This window comes from Protomyctophum bolini, assembly GCF_963924005.1.
Source record: "Protomyctophum bolini genome assembly, chromosome: 7".
NCBI classification, from domain to species: domain Eukaryota; kingdom Metazoa; phylum Chordata; class Actinopteri; order Myctophiformes; family Myctophidae; genus Protomyctophum; species Protomyctophum bolini.
The window spans coordinates 31,394,693-31,411,409 of NC_137868.1; the positions used below are offsets into that span (position 1 = coordinate 31,394,693).

Here is a 16,717-nt window from a genome sequence, read left to right on the forward strand (position 1 = left end):
AGCTGAGACTGTACAAGAGCTGATACGTCCTGTCTACCCATAAGGTTCAGAATGTTGGGGAATGACCTACACACATTGCCAGCCTTTCACACAAAAACAAGCCTACGGAAAATACAGAGAATATTCTGGCCCCAAACCAAATCCAAGCTAATCTACTAAACCTGTGTAAACAGGACAACATGGCTACCATCCTTATGAGAAGGCCTGGGCATTTGGATTGGATTGGGCATGTAATCTGTAGAGAGCAGGAACCTAACACAAACTGCCCTTCACTGGACACGAGATGGTAACGGTAAAAGAGGCCGACCAAAGAAAACCTAGCGTAGAACAGTGGAAGGACAGCTAAAGACCCTGAGGACAACTAAACTTGACTAATGACTCCTGTCTTGAGTTGAAACGGTGCCCGTTGCCTGTGTGTGAGCCTGTGAGGGGAGGGGGGGGGGGGGGGGGGGGGATATCACTGCACTTGAGCGACACGCAGCCGCTCTATACATCTCCGTACAAGGGTGTATTACCGGATTTGGCTGAGTAAACCATCGGCCACTGCCATCGGTGAAAGTCAAGTTTTTTAGCGATGCGCCGATGGCAGTTAAGGCAAACATCGGCCCCTACCGATTGTCGGCCGGTGGTGCACCTCTGATATATAGTATAGCATTTACTTCCTTTGTAAATGCTGCCTCCTGGCAGCTTGCACAAAAAAACTGGCACTGAACGATCCAATGGAAACACAGACAAACACAAAGACAGGGGCAAAAACATGATCTTCCCACCTTGCCTTCAGCCTGACATAATATTAATAATAATAAGGGTAATAATTTATAATAAGGGTAATATTAATAATAATAATAAATAACAATTGCAAGTTAGCAACCAAAAATGCACTCTGTCGAGGTACCAACTTGCGCCTTACACACCAGTAAGCCTGGCTACTTGTGCGCAAGCAGAGCCCACAAGTACTGCTACTAACTAATGTCTATTATAACTGCTGTTCTAAATCCTTTAGACCCGGTATTGACCTTATACCAACCTTGAAACATACAATAGTTACGTCACCATCAACAGCCAATAAGGGGCCACCATTCTTAACCCGACATATAATACCCAGCCGATCACCAAACATACTTTACAGTATAGGTAGTATAGGTACGTCATCAGCCAATCCCTGATTGGCCGACGGACCACACCGACATACGCAGCCGATTACAGTACTTGTGCGCTCTGCTTGCGCAAGTAATAATAGTAATCATCATTTTAACTAGGCCTACACCAACTTTACTCACTTCTGCACATCAATTTTCAAAACCATTCTGTTTTTCACTCTCAGAGAGTCATTTCATTTGCTCTCTCTTTCTCTCTATTCTCCATTTCACCAGCAAAGCAGAGCTCTTGAACTAGTATCTATCTCTAGTATGCTTGCTTGCCGGGATACACCGGGTCATCTTGGCAATGGAAGACTTCTTGCTGATGTTCCCAGAAGCCGATGAGGTCAGTCCCCTACCATACAAACAGGGTTTTGATGTAGTTCCGATTGTCTTTAGCCTTTAACCCTTCATCCTCCCACTCTCTGAACCTCTTTTTATTCTTCCTCTCTCAGTTGTCTTCAACAAAAATTATAGTATTATTACTTGATAGCCTTTAGCCCAGTGGAGATGTATACATTTTACCTCATGCCAACCGCTCGTACCCGCAGTTAACAAATTAACCTGCACATCACTAGATTATATCGGTCGGGGGGGTAGGACCAAGGGATTTGGGATTTGTTTATAAACATTTTGGTATTTGTTTATAAACATTTGTGATTTGTTTATAAACATTTGTGATTTATTTATAAACATTTTGGGATTTGTTTATAAACATTTGGGATTTGTTTACAAACATTTGGGATTTGTTTATAAACATTTGGGATTTGTAAGTCTCATGGGGGGGGGGTAGGACCACTACCAGTTGACCTGTAGTAAGTCTCATGGTCGGGGGGGTAGGACCAAGGGATTTGGGATTTGTTTATAAACATTTTGGTATTTGTTTATAAACATTTTTGATTTGTTTATAAACATTTGTGATTTGTTTATAAACATTTTGGGATTTGTTTATAAACATTTGGGATTTGTTTACAAACATTTGGGATTTGTTTATAAACATTTGGGATTTGTAAGTCTCATGGGGGGGGTAGGACCACTACCAGTTGACCTGTAGTAAGTCTCATGGTCGGGGGGGGTAGGACCAAGGGATTTGGGATTTGTTTATAAACATTTTGGTATCTGTTTATAAACATTTGTGATTTGTTTATAAACATTTGTGATTTGTTTATAAACATTTTGGGATTTGTTTATAAACATTTGGGATTTGTTTACAAACATTTGGGATTTGTTTATAAACATTTGGGATTTGTAAGTCTCATGGGGGGGGGGTAGGACCACTACCAGTTGACCTGTAGTAAGTCTCATGGTCGGGGGGGTAGGACCAAGTCTCATGGGATTTGGGATTTGTTTATAAACATTTTGGTATTTGTTTATAAACATTTGGGATTTGTTTATAAACATTTGGGATTTGTTTATAAACATTTGTGATTTGTTTATAAACATATGTGGCCTCCACCTAGCTTCTTAATTTTGATCTCAAAGTGCACCAGATTGAAGCATTTTCATGGCAAATTTACAATTTTTATCCGGCGTGGCAAAGCAGGAGGGGGGGGGGGCTCTGTATAATATGTTGCCTAGGGCCTCAAAAGGCCTAGAACCGGCACTGCCAGTGAGTGGTGGAAGAAGTACTCAGAAGATACTAGGATTTTGAGGGGCGTTAGCCCCTCCTATGCCCAGCTTTGTCTGTTTGTGTGAACACAAACAGATGATTTGATTGGCTGATCACCCCATGATTTGATTGACTGAGCAAAGTACATATTGAGGATAAAAAGTGAGGGCATGAGATAAGAGTAAAGAGAGCATACTGTCAGCTGTCCAGCAGTCCAAATATTATTAAATTAAATTTAAGAATGGTAGACCTGAGGCCTACCATACCAGGCCTCAGGCCTGAGGCCTACCATACCAGGCCTCAGGCCTGAGGCCTACCATTGCGTGGCACATCTATGCACGGAATGTCAATGTTCACAGGCTTCTGTGAGCGGCCTAGAGGAGCAACTGAGCATGTGCAACACCACTTCTTACACCATGGTGTAAGAGGTGTTTTTTGGGAAACCAGGCCAAACACCACTTCTTACACCATGGTGTAAGAGGTGTTTTTTGGGAAACCGGGCCAATTGTTAGTTCCTGGGAGCTACTGTAGCTTTCCCTGACAGTTGTGTGGTTTTGGAATGACAAAAAGACTTCTTAACAAGTATACATGGCTAAGACACAGGCCTTCAACATGGGGTCTGCACAGACGTACTGAAAGGGAGCTGCCAAATATGTGTGTGATAGGAACTTTCTATTTTATATTAACCACTAGCATTAACCTAGCATGCCTATTCAGGGGGAAACAAAAATAGCAAATCAAAATCACAAGGCAGCCAAGCGAACTTGTATAGTAGATCTGTTATTTTTGGTGTAGAGGGTAAAAAGAGCAGAGGATCACAGGTAAAACAATAACCTAGCAGCAGTCTAACAATATACTATCAAATAAATAATCTGTACATTGACAGTATCGGAGGATACAGGTAAACATTTAACCTATCTGTTTAAATATCTAAATTACATTCTTAACATTGTGGTCAAGGAAAACAATTAAGCCAAAGTAGCTCCAATCTGAATCTGAAGGAATGACTGCACGACAGAAGGATGTAACTCAAACAATACACACCAACCAACTACACACCAGAAAACCGTCTCTCGTGCCAGCACTGCCCACCACCCGCTGGACATGTGAAATGGAAACGTCTAACGCATCAAATTGAGTTTCAGATGCATTGGCAGTCCGGACATTTTGCAGCCTGCCAGGTTTTTACCTTACTGTAGGTTTTAACCTGAACTGGAAAACAAACTTCAAATTCAGCCAAGGGTTTCATACCCCTTTAAAGTCAAGCTGATGTTATTTACATGCTCACAGCTCTTAGTGTACATGCATGAGCTGCACCTTGAGTGTCAGCCTTTATGGTTTCTTGTTCAAGATGTATTGGACTGGCATGCTAACTGAAGCAAAGGCCCCAAATCACAGATATTCAAACAGACTTTTCAAGTGTGATTGCAATACTATTGTTTTCTAACATTTAAAAATAACAAAAAAAGAAAAGAAAAAAGAGCCTGGACTCTGCATGGAGCTTATCACAGACTGTGAGAATTTCTCTTTAAAAAAGAATTGAGGCGTATCAATGGTTACCAGGAAGTGATGTGAAGTGTGAAACGCTTTGTACAGTATTATCCCATGCCTTGAAAACAACATTACTGGAAGTTATCTACAGGGATTCAGCTGTTGAAATCAACAATGAGTCAGCTCTTAAATGACTCCCTCTAAGTCTGCAAAGTAAAGCCTCCATTGTATCATCATATGACCTCAAACCCGTCTCACAGAGGCGGAATTGTTCACATAAACCAGAAGAACTCACTTTGGCCATGTCTTATGCAGTGTGTCACAAAGAGATGTCTGCTAAATCTCCAGGAGAATACTTTTGAATGCAAGTGGGTAATCCAACACTTAAATGCAATTTTACAATGCCTTTTACAGGTTTAAAAAGCAATGTGTGTGTCCTCATGTCCTGTCAGCTCTGGCAAGGGACCTCTTATAACAAGAGTACGACACTAAAAGCCCCACTCTCAGAGGTTATGCTCTACTTGAGAGACGCTTAATGACAAAAAAAAGGGGGGGAAATTGTGCCCGTGATAAAACACATCTAACATTGGCTTTATAATTTAAAAACAAACATTGAGGCTTTAAGGTCATGTGCCAATGATCTTGAATAAATAATGAATGAACACTCGATGAACCCATATATAATAATACAACTGAACAAACAAATGTAACTGAACAAACAAATGTAATTTGGATGATATTAGACTGAACATCATACCAATGCCGGTATACAATTTTGACCTAACAGCTTCTGTTGCTGAATCATGGCTCTAACCAAGATAATAATGTAAATTATTTATTTATAATAAATTATATATTATAATTATTAAAACAATGCTTTAGGGCCGATTCATACTCCTGTTTCGGCGCTGTAGTGCCGAAATGATTTCGGCTCGTCAGAAAATTTCAGTAGCACCGAAGAGCCGACTTTAGGACGGTACCCGCCCCCCCGAACCTCAAATGACGTCAAATTGTAGGCTCTACAGCGCCGAACCGACTTTTATTCGGCTCTAAAATAAGAGTATGAATCGACCCTAAGTCTCTAGCTCAGGGCTGCAGTGTGTTTCACAAACTGTTGAGCATCCAATGATGTGCAAACTGGTGGTGATCTTAGTGTAGAATCAAATTGTAGAGTAATTAGGATATCACTTATACACATTGCATTTGTACATGTTTCCAACAGCTTAGAAAAGATATAGCAGGTGGGAAAAAACACGCCCAGTGAACAATAAATCAGAGCTCCTCTCCAAGGAGAGTCACTATGGGGTCCAGCCACCAGGTGGTGCAGACACACAGAACATTACATACACAAACAATTTTATTCGATCATGACTTTGTCATTCAATGGGAGGTCATTGACCCTGCCCCCCAGGTATGTAACAGGTGGTCCCACCTTGTGACGTTATTCCTCCATCTTTCTGCTGTAGACCTTACCTTGTTAAAAATCACCGCGGCTGTTGGAACGGACGGGTTTTCAACTTGGTTCTTGCTCGCGAACACTTCGCAGATTTGATTGTAAATCAGGACGATTAAACTATATGAAGCTGTCAGGCCTCTTGAGTTTGTCCTTCCCTCTCCACTAGCTTAGCCCCAGCAGTTGCTTGCTTATACTGCTTAGCTTACTGCTAACTAGAGTGACGCTTAGACATAACCTCTCGTTCCTGCCTAAGACCTTTCCTTCCGGGTTGCACTCTGTGGATTTGGCAGCGTTCCACCCACCTCCGTTCTCCTCAGTGGGGGACAGGAGTTTAAACTGTCTCTGCCCAGTCAGGGCTTTGAGACTGTACAAGGACAGGACTGCTCCCTTCAGACAAGACGATCAGCTGTTTGGCGCATGGGGTTCCCAGTGGAAAGGGAAATCCATTTTGAAGGTGAGGATGCCAGTTATAGTTTGGGTTTCTTAGCTATCAAGGCGATGGCCTGGTTAGCCCTCATGTCGCCTTTCCAGGGTGGCGTGCGTACTGTGTACATGCTACGTACGTGTGTGTGTCCCCTACAGAGGGAGACCTCGGATCGGGTCCTGTCAGCTGGCAGTATAGGGAGTTGTATGCTGTATGCCCCTCATTAACTTTGGGTTACTTTAGTAACCTCAGTTAATTGAGTGACTCGAGAAGGAGAGTCACTCCCACTACCGTTCTGCTTAACAAGACGCAGAAAGCTGGTTGATAGGAATAACATCACAAGGTGGGACCCTGTTATATACCTGGAGGGAAGGGTCAGTGACCTCACGTTGAATGACCAGGACCGGGAAACCTGGCGGGCAGCTCCGCTGATCTGAAGTCAGATAAAAGTGGAATGTGTACTTGAATGACTCACCAAAAAAAATGTTTGTGAGTGTATGTAATGTTCTGTGTGACTGCAGTCACCTGGTGGCTGGACCCCTTAGTGACTCCTTCTCAAATCACTCAATTAACTGAGGTTACTAAAGTAACCTGAAGTTACAGTACAGTCTCAGTGTGTAAAATAGCATTGCTGTTGCATACATTGCTGGAAAACATTTTTTTAAAGTGTGTCATCTTTTTGCTAATAATAGTCCAGGTGCATTTCTTTGATGTGAAACCTAAAGCTAGAATAAGACATGGTGGTGGACGTCCCTAAACGCGCGCGCGCACACACACACACACACACACACACACACACACACACACACACACACACACACACACACACACACACACACACACACACACACACACACACACACACACACACACACACACACACACACACACACACACACACACACACACACACACACACACACACACACACACACACACACACACACACGTGCAGAAAAATCTCATATATATACTACATCACATCCATACTACTGCTGCTGACTGCCTGACAATTCACTGACAGGAATAAGCATTCATTGTTGTGTGCATGTACATAAAAGATATTAACTTTAAGATCCCTCTCTCACTGCCTCCCAGCATTCAATGAAAGCCTTCAAAGTGCATAGAAGCAGTGCTCTTCCTTACCTTGTCCTGAAGTTGGCTGGATGTGGGTGTCCATCATACAAAGATAAAAAGTCATATTCCTCCTCCACAGCAAAAGATTGAAAAACTATATGAATCCTGTTCCTCTCTTCAGCTACAATCACCCAGGTACAGTTCGCTCCATTTGGATATCCATATGGAAACCCTGGACTCTCTATTGTCCCATTCCTCCCTTTTAAAGTGCCTCCGCAAGTATGGATGAAACCTGAAAAGAAAGAGAATAATCATTCATTTTTACATCAATCAGCTACTGTCAGTAGAGTGTGAATGGATCTCACACTCATGAACAGACAAATGTGTACAAACTGTTTTTTGTTGTTATCAACCTGTATAAATGGAGAAGCAAAACAACGAAAGAAATCTGCCTAAAAGGTGGAAATAATGAATTTAGCTTTATAAATCTAGCATGGCACATTTGAATGAATGGAAATTACACAGTAAAAACAGCCTGTTTGGAAAATAAATTGGAAAATGACAATATTCTGAGTTGGCAGATGCAAGGATTTACATGGACAGTAGATTGCTAAAATAAATTTGTTTTAACATGCCTTCTCTGATTTCATATCTGAGAACTGTCAATGTTGTACAATGGGTGATATCAATGATACACTCAATCAGTCATACAGGTGATGTTGTACAGTCTCTGCAGCATTATAATGCCCAGGAGACAAAACACCAAGCAAGGCCCTGTAAATTGGTGGCACAATGCTTATGGCTGTTCACTAGCCCAGTCAAGATACAGCTTGTAAGTTGTACCCAGTCTGCAGTCTTGATGAAAATCAATACCCTTAAACTTAAACATAATGGGTTCAACTACTGTAGCACACAGGAGCATTGCACACATAGACGCACGCAGTAGTGTCTAATGAAAACACAAGCTTAATTAAGATGCATATGGCTCATCCCCACACTCCTGGCTGTCATAGTGTAGTAGCTTTTCACACAATACATTATGTTGTTGCATGGTTTTGGTTCAACACATCCTTTGCAGTATAGAGAAGAGGCAAATCACAAAAGTTATCCTCTGAGCACAGGTCTCTCCCAGTCCCATAGGTAAGGTAGGTTATTGCGGGCCAGCAATGTTCGCAAGTCGCCAATCAGGATGGAATATATCTTTATCACATGACTATACCTGTAGATATACTGTGGAAAATCTGTAGGATATCAAAAATTTGTAAAATGTAAATGTTTGATCACATGCCAACCTGGTAAAAACAAACATGACTATCTAATTCACGGAATCAGTGTCTGTCGGTCTGTCTGCATTGTAATGCACTGTATCCCTGGCATAACGCAGACAGCATCCATTTGACCGTTCATATGTCTCTCATATAAACCAGAGTTTAGCAGAGCCGAATGGCGATTCGGATGTACCTGAACGTTTTTTTGTCGGCCCGCGGGAATGAGAAAGAAGCAGAAATTCCCAATATGTTTGGGAAATTGTAAGCATGGGCTTCCCTGAGAGACATGGCCAAAGCATTTCCGGGGGTTCCCAGCCAAAAACGTCTAGAACGTGCACACATCTTTATTAATACTTTCTTCAATTTGGAGCACTGTAATTAAAAACATCATCAGTGATATAATGTCAATGGAGAAGACGAAGTATGGGGGAGGTAAATTACTAGGTTAAGAATTTTGTGATTTGTTTGTGTAGACTGTAGAGCCTACACAAACAAATCACAAAATGATTAACCTAGGCTGTAAAAAAATATCTGTTAAAGTGGTAATCATGTGAAAGTGTGTGTATATTGAAGATGGTGAGAAAGAACAATGTTATACTGTTTTAGGAGTTGCATGGATGGTGCAGCTCATGCAGATGACTCCTTCTGATGGAAGGGACACCACTATTTCCCAAAGACTGGGTCGTGACCAAGGGGCCAGTGAGGCGCTCCAACGTTGAAGCACTGGGCCCTAGTGGTAAGAGGAAGGACTGCAGGCGGACCCGTGGATTCATGACGAGGAAACCCCGTGCAGCTGGGCTTTAACATTGAGCGCTCGGTTGCACTTCCGCATTTGTGTTTTTGGGCACAACATTTTGGTGCCCAAAAACACAAATCGCGCCAGATCAGTCTCTATCCTTTTAATACTCTATGGTCACGACCCACAGGTGGATCACGGGAGGTTTCAATTATAGCCCTTCGCTAAGTACCTCCCCAACCCGTCCTTGTCCAATAGGCACGTTAGCAGTGAGGAGACAGGGCAAGCTCACCTTCTGCATGTTAAATGACGGGATTTCTCCATATAAATAATCGATCATTTCATTGGAAAGAGCATCAAAATGTCTTCTAAATCTAGTCAACCAGGCCTGCAGTAGGCTATGCACTGGACAAATCTGCATGACAATATTTAATATTAAGAAATACGAGGAAATAACAGGGAGAAATAAACTTTTAACGACCACCGACAGTCATTACTAGTATTATTGCCATCACCTGGGTGGGTCAGTCGTGTAACTTTCCTGATGTTAAGCTGTGTATCTAACTATAAATGCGCCACGTCTCTGTGTGTGTGTGTGTGTGTGTGTGTGTGTGTGTGTGTGTGTGTGTGTGTGTGTACGGTTGAAATGCACGTAACTCGAGTACAGTTTGCCCCACCGACTTCACGCCACACGCGTTCTACACCATCACAGGGAGTGCAGTGCCCGGTATCGAGTCGGTCGGACCCACGGTTCTCCAGAACCACCACAAAAAGCTCTGGTCAGGCTCTGCCAGTGGGCCTAATCAGCCTAAATCCCCTGTGCAATTTCCAGCCTCTGCCTCAGCCAATTGATTGCCATGTGGAAACCCCACACCTGACAATTAATTACTTAACCAGTCCACTTTTCACAGTCAGTAAGTTTGAACTCACAAGGGAGAGACACAGGCAGAGATCTCCATGTGGGACACAGACATACAGTTAAAACGGGTGCTCTGACAAGTTGACAACAGGTATTATTAGGTTCCCAAGTTGCATTGTTCTCAAGTAGGCCGGTGGCCGACGGGCACGTACTGGTCTAGTATGTTCAACAACCTACAGGATTCCCGGTCCAGGTCTGTACTACAAGCGCAAACACTTCCAATCGCCTCCATTCTCTTGCTATATATCCTGTACACTGCATTGTTCGTGTGTTTAACCTTCAGCATAAGCCTATGATGGTCTGGCCATATTGCAATAAGGGCTTGCTTTCTATCTCTTCATTAGACCACGTGTGACGGTACGGTGTGACATCCTTATGCGTCGCTCAGTAATAATGCCTTCTCCTTCCTTCTCGTGTGCCAAATAATAATACCACTTCTTCATCCCACAATGGTACATTCACTCCCTATGTTTAATGGATTGCATTCACACCTGCAGTGATCCGCACTCTGCTGCTTTTTGAAGCGAAGTGAAACCCTCGTTTTTTGGCGGTGTAAAATGCGGTTCTTTGGTGCGCAGGTGTGAAGGCTCTAGGATTCGATTGAGCCTGATTATTCACACCTGCAAAACGAAGCGTACGAGTGGTGTGAATTATATGACCTGAATATCCTCTGCTTGGTTCCCCTGAAAAAGTTTGGTTAGTTTGAAAATAACAGTTGCTGTTCAAACAATTAACAGTGGATCGACATGATTTAATCAAATCCTTGTGATTGGCTAGTAGTTTCGGTTTAATCCACTCTTTTCTGAGAATATAAGCAGAATGGAGTTAGACAGCAATGAACATAAAGGCTGAGCTCAAAAGCCAATTGGCATTACTGATCAGATTTAGCCCCAATTAGGCTTTGCTATTGCTACACAAATTCAGACACGAGCTCTAAAATCCAATGTAATATTGTATACATGCTCTTTTCCAGTTCCACCACCCTGATTTTAGAATTTTGGCAAGAGCGCAGCCACTTTAGAGCTTTATTAGTCTCTGAATTATAGCACAGAGCGTGTCAAGAATTAGATGAATAATGGTGCTCTGAACTGAACCGTACTCCGTGTTGATTTTCCTTATGTCCGGGAGGACCATGGGACAGATGTTTGTCTCTCTCTAACAACTAACTCTCGCTCTAAGCCCTCACTCTCAACCTTTCCCCTCCCCAATATCATCATCTCCTGCATTCCTCATCTATGAACTTCCTTTCCCTCTTACTTTGCAAGTATTTCCGCCTTTCTCCCTTCATCACCCTACCATCAACCAACCCTTCCCTGCGGACCTTTCATTAAGGTCTGCAGTCTGCATCTCACTCTCCATTTCTTGTTTCTGCATCTCTCAACGGTTAATAGCGGTCTTTCTCATCCTCCATGTCCCATCTAAATCTAATCTCGCATCCCTATTTCTATCCCCCATTTTTCCTGTCTGTAAGCTACACAGCAAAATCCTGTGTCAATTTAAAATAAATAAATGAACATTGAGGATTTTACGGTGTATCCTTTATGGTTTCGAATCTGATTCAGGGTCCCTCTCTTTTCTACCCAGTGAATTAAACAAGCTTGTAATATGTTAAGCACCAACATCTCCGTAAAAGCTGTATCTATAAAAAGAAAACTGTAAACATTCATCATGTTGCTAAGACTTCAAAGGGAAAAAAGCATCAACATTGGCTTCTTCACACAGGAGAAAGGACATGCATTAAATCCATTTAACGCACAGGGCGTACACGGTCGCTTGTATTTCTCTGACATCACCAAGTTGCCTGCTACCTCTATTGTATCTTACATTCCCCCAGGGTTACAACTTACCAAAGAGACAATACTAGCTCTCTGCCACAACACAACCATAAATTGTGATGAGGAACCACATTAACAACACGCTGTGATTGCACAGTAGGGAAAATGGGGTTTAGAAATATGAGTCAGTATCATAACACATAAATCTGGCAGAAACGGGGGCCTCAGCAGGCAGGCAAGCAGGCTGACAGACAGACCGAGATCGGTCCCAGCTGTTACTCAAATCGTTAGATTTACCCCTGGCCTTTAGACAGACACACATACACAAACCACGCACCACACCTTTCATGCTCATAACTGATTATTAGATTTGCGCTGCAAACAAAGCGAGCAAAATGGCGGTCATCTCCCATGCTGATGAGCTCTCTGGGTGTGTGGCTGTCAATCTGTGTGTGTGTGTGTGTGTGTGTGTGTGTGTGTGTGTGTGTGTGTGTCCGTGCACGCGTGTGTCAATATGTGTGCTGCAACCCACAGGCTGTGTCTGACAGAATTATCTGTCTTACATAGAGACTTTGGGCAGAATAATCCTGTTAATTAAGCATTATTTAGTGGCCCCTCTCTTGTTGGCAAAGAGATTGATTTTTTTCAACTACAAAATGCATTATGCAAACATAGTTCATGCTATTATTTTCAATGCCTAAATGAATTAGTAACAGACAAGATACAGTAGGCCATTAACAGCAGTTTAGCTTTTGTGTGTATATGATACAGAGAGTTGGCACAGGTTTGAATTCGACCCAAGGCTCTTTGTGGCATGCCTCTTCCATGCCTGTCTCTTCTTACAATCAACAATATAAAGATTACAAAATATATCACAAGATCTGGGAAATCTGTATTTTATGAAAAAGGATTGGATAATACTGCTCAGCTGTGTAAGCTTTTATTTATTTTTGTGGCCCCTCCTATGCCCAGCTTTGTGGGTCTGTGTGAAACCAAACATTGGCTTGTGATGACTGATCACCACATTGACTTGTTTGGCTGAGCAAAGTACATATTGAAGATAAAAGTGAGGGCAGAAAATTGAAGACGCCAAAAGTGTCTGGAATTACTTTTGTGATGATTTGATTGGCTGAGCACGGAATGTGATGTATGATGATGCATGGTGATAAGAGCGCCCTTCACTTCACACAAGTGTGATTTTTAAATAAATGTATACTAGATTTTTTTTAATTTGTAACACCGCACATAACTGCTGTTAAATCACTGCAGTTAAAATGAAAACCACTGAAAAGCACATACAAGCCTACAGTAGGAACATCATCTGTAACATAAGCACGTTACCGTCAGAATTAGTCCAATTGTCAAGGATTTTGAGATTTTAGAGGGGGTCCTATACACACACACACACATTACAAACATGTATACATACATACAGTGCAAGTACACACAGTACAAAAACACATTAGTGCAGCATAACATACAGTACAAATACACAAGACATACTGTACAGTTATCTTAAAGCATAAATAACGGTCACAGTGGGCCACAAACCCATTATGGTCTAGGTGAGAAAGAGCGAGAAGAGGTATAAGATAACTGGACTGCATGCTCCTCCTTGTGAGGGTGAGGACCTGAATTCATTTCAGACTCCTGTCTTCTGGCATGCCTCTCCTCTCTCTCTCTCTACATCAGTAGTCCCCAAACAGTACCAAGGCGTGTCGTGAGACATGAAGTTGAGCCGTAGGATTTTGAGACTACCACATATTATCTGAACTTTTTGCACACTCAATTTCCCAATACTGATTCAGTGCTATACTTTAAATATTGTAACACCTTTCAACTTGATATCCCTATTTTTGGCAGGCCATTAAGGGTATATGTTTTATTTGTTTGTTCGTTTGTTTCCCCCCCACAAATGTTCATAAACAGCAAAAAATAACACAGCTACAACATCACAGTGTGTAACATGTGAGCTTGTACATGTAGTGGCTAGATCAGCCACTTTCTGTATGAATACAGGGGTGCCTTGAGCCCAAAAAGCTTGTACAGCACTGCTATCTGAAATAAAGCACAAAATGCCCCAAAAAGACAAATATTTAAAAGAATACACAAAACTATGTTTTCTCTTTTGTTCTGTTGCAGAAACTACCTTATGTTTTCTCTTTTATTCTGTTGCAGGAAAATAGAGCAAAGCGCTTGGAACACCAATTGAAGCTAATTATGCATGGAATTTTGTTTCTGAACATACAAACATACGCAAAGCCCATTATCCAAAAGCCAACTCAGTTGTTCACTGCTAAGCTCTTCTTCACTAACTCTTTTTGGCATGTAATATTTACAGTGGTCTCCCAGCTTAATATGCCGTTTTCCCAAAGATTAACTGCAGTAGTGTTTAGTTGAGGACAACTCTCCCTTTGGATATTTCATCATGTTCATGATGATGGCCGATCACGTAGTATAGGGAGACATGATTCCACTGCTTACAACAATCAAAGTGAGAGTGTGTCAAAAGAAAAACTTGTATTGATTTGCACCTGACCTTAAAGGTGAGTCAGCCGACAAAGAGATATCCATCAGTGAAGCCTGGTTACAATCAGAGCGAACAGACAGAGTCCTTACCAAGCAAAACAAAGGTCAACGAACACAGCGATGGGCTTTATTTGTTGCAGTATTTCTGCGTTACTGTGCTCTATTTCACTAGCGTTCTCTTACAGAACAACAGAAAAAGAAACACAAAAGTTTTATATAGCTGCTCCCTTGTGTTGCAAAGTATTGATTTGTGGAAGTCAAGTTTTAAGAGGAGACATAAGTGTGACAACGTGAAATTGGTTTCATATGCAGTTTTATGCGTAACAAAAACTAAAATCACACCTGTGTGAAGTAAGTGGTGCAACTCTGTGTGGGCGTCCCCGAGGGGTCCCCGAAACTTCCAGACCCACAGGAACACACCCACTGTCCAGGGTGCAGGCCCGCTTCCAGACCCACAGGAACACACCCAGTGTCCAGGGTGCAGGCCCGGTTCCAGTTAAACTTCCAGACCCACAGGAACACACCCACTGTCCAGGGTGCAGGCCCGCTTCCAGACCCACAGGAACACACCCAGTGTCCAGGGTGCAGGCCCGGTTCCAGTTAAACTTCCAGACCCACAGGAACACACCCACTGTCCAGGGTGCAGGCCCGGTTCCAGTTAAACTTCCAGACCCACAGGAACACACCCACTGTCCAGGGTGCAGGCCCGGTTCCACTTAAACTTCCAGACCCACAGGAACACACCCACTGTCCAGGGTGCAGGCCCGGTTCCACTTAAAAACTGTATCAACTAACGAGAGATGAAAAAATAAGTTTTGTTGCAAGCAAACTGTGAATCTCAATTGCCCCAGTTTTTAATCAATCACTGGCACTTATCAGTCATTTTGTTTGTATAGAGTTTCAAACTATTTTCACTCGGATCTATGGCTTAACAAAGAGACATCAGCACAGCATTCAGCACCACCAGGAATACAGCAATGACAGCTGCTAAAGCTGAGTATCAGTATATTATAAAATAAATGGGCCTTTTTTTATATATAAAAAGTAAAAACACGCAGTGTTTTATGTTCTTACTTCTTAGTGTGATGCAGCCCAGAGGACCAACTCTGTCATTCCTTGTTTAATGGTCTTCTCCCCTGTTAGCAATTTGTTCAAATATCCCAATTCTCCCAACTCTACGGTTGTGATTAGATATTAGAACACTTTTAACAGAAGAGTTGCTGCACTTGGTTGAGCATATCCTCACATGAACAGCCACAGAGAGATTTTGAGCACAGTGACATTGTACTCACATTTTCATTTGATATACTGTTTTACACATTCATTGTGGGTGTTTTTCCTTTAGGTGTTACTGTGCAAGCAGGGACAGTTTCTGAAAAGTTAACTTCATAATGCCAGTGGCAAACAGACACATCTAAACGAAGCACAGCCATTATTTCCTTCAAAGCATTTACCTGTCGAACTATCTTCTGTGAAAATGGTCCATTGTTGGTCCATTGTTCAACAGTTCTACAGTAATTAATTTGCCAAAGAACTCATTCCTTTTAAAGTAGGCAGTTAAGTCTTATTCCACTATAAGTGTAATTGTGGTTTTATGGCGTTTTCACAATAAAATGGTGGCAGTACGAGTAGAGCTCTGGGCTATTGTTTGTTCCCAGGAGCTAATAGCAGTTCACTTTGTTGAGTTGCTCGCACACAGTCCAGACTTTTGAATAACTTGTATAAACATATTGTTTAAAGTGTGTAAAGTCTGTAATCTTTTCTAGTAGGAACCTCTTCACCACTTTTCAACCATATAATTGGTCCTCAATAATGTTCATGATAAAATACCACCATTTATTTCTACTTGCTGTGAGCAGTTCAGAAACCTGTCCACCAGTGACATCATCGTTAGGCAGATTGTTTTAAACAAGATTTAAAAATATATATATTTAGATTTTTATTATCGTGAGAACCATGGCTTCCATTTTCTCATTGCAACTTTTCAGGAATAGAAAGCCTGACGATTCTATTAGCTTCGATTCCCCATCGAAGATGTCATGGGTGGACGGGTTTCTGAACTGCCCACAGCCCTACTATGAGACACAGACTGAGTAGAAAATTGTGCTATTTTTAATAAGGACGAATTATATGAAGATAGGTTGAAAAGTGGTGAAGTGATCCTTTCATTTATACTTCGTTATAGGACAGTGTCGCTCACCAAAAATATCCGTTCACATGGTGTGAATTTCGGACTATGGGAGGACGACAGCCTGGCGCTATATAGATGGACCGTTCATCTCAGAAAGCATCTA

The 16,717-nt window shown here is 42.0% G+C and overlaps 1 protein-coding gene across 1 annotated transcript in view; it reads right to left on the reverse strand.

Annotated features, from left to right (window-relative positions):
• LOC308318953 (CUB and sushi domain-containing protein 3-like) overlaps positions 1-16,717 on the reverse strand; it is a gene marked incomplete at its 5' end in the record, with an annotated part of 301,597 nt that overhangs the window by 274,907 nt on the left and 9,973 nt on the right. The window contains one exon of the mRNA XM_080768691.1: positions 7,266-7,488. Coding sequence (XP_080624817.1) covers positions 7,266-7,488 — 223 coding nt within the window. The remainder of the gene's footprint in view (positions 1-7,265; positions 7,489-16,717) is intronic.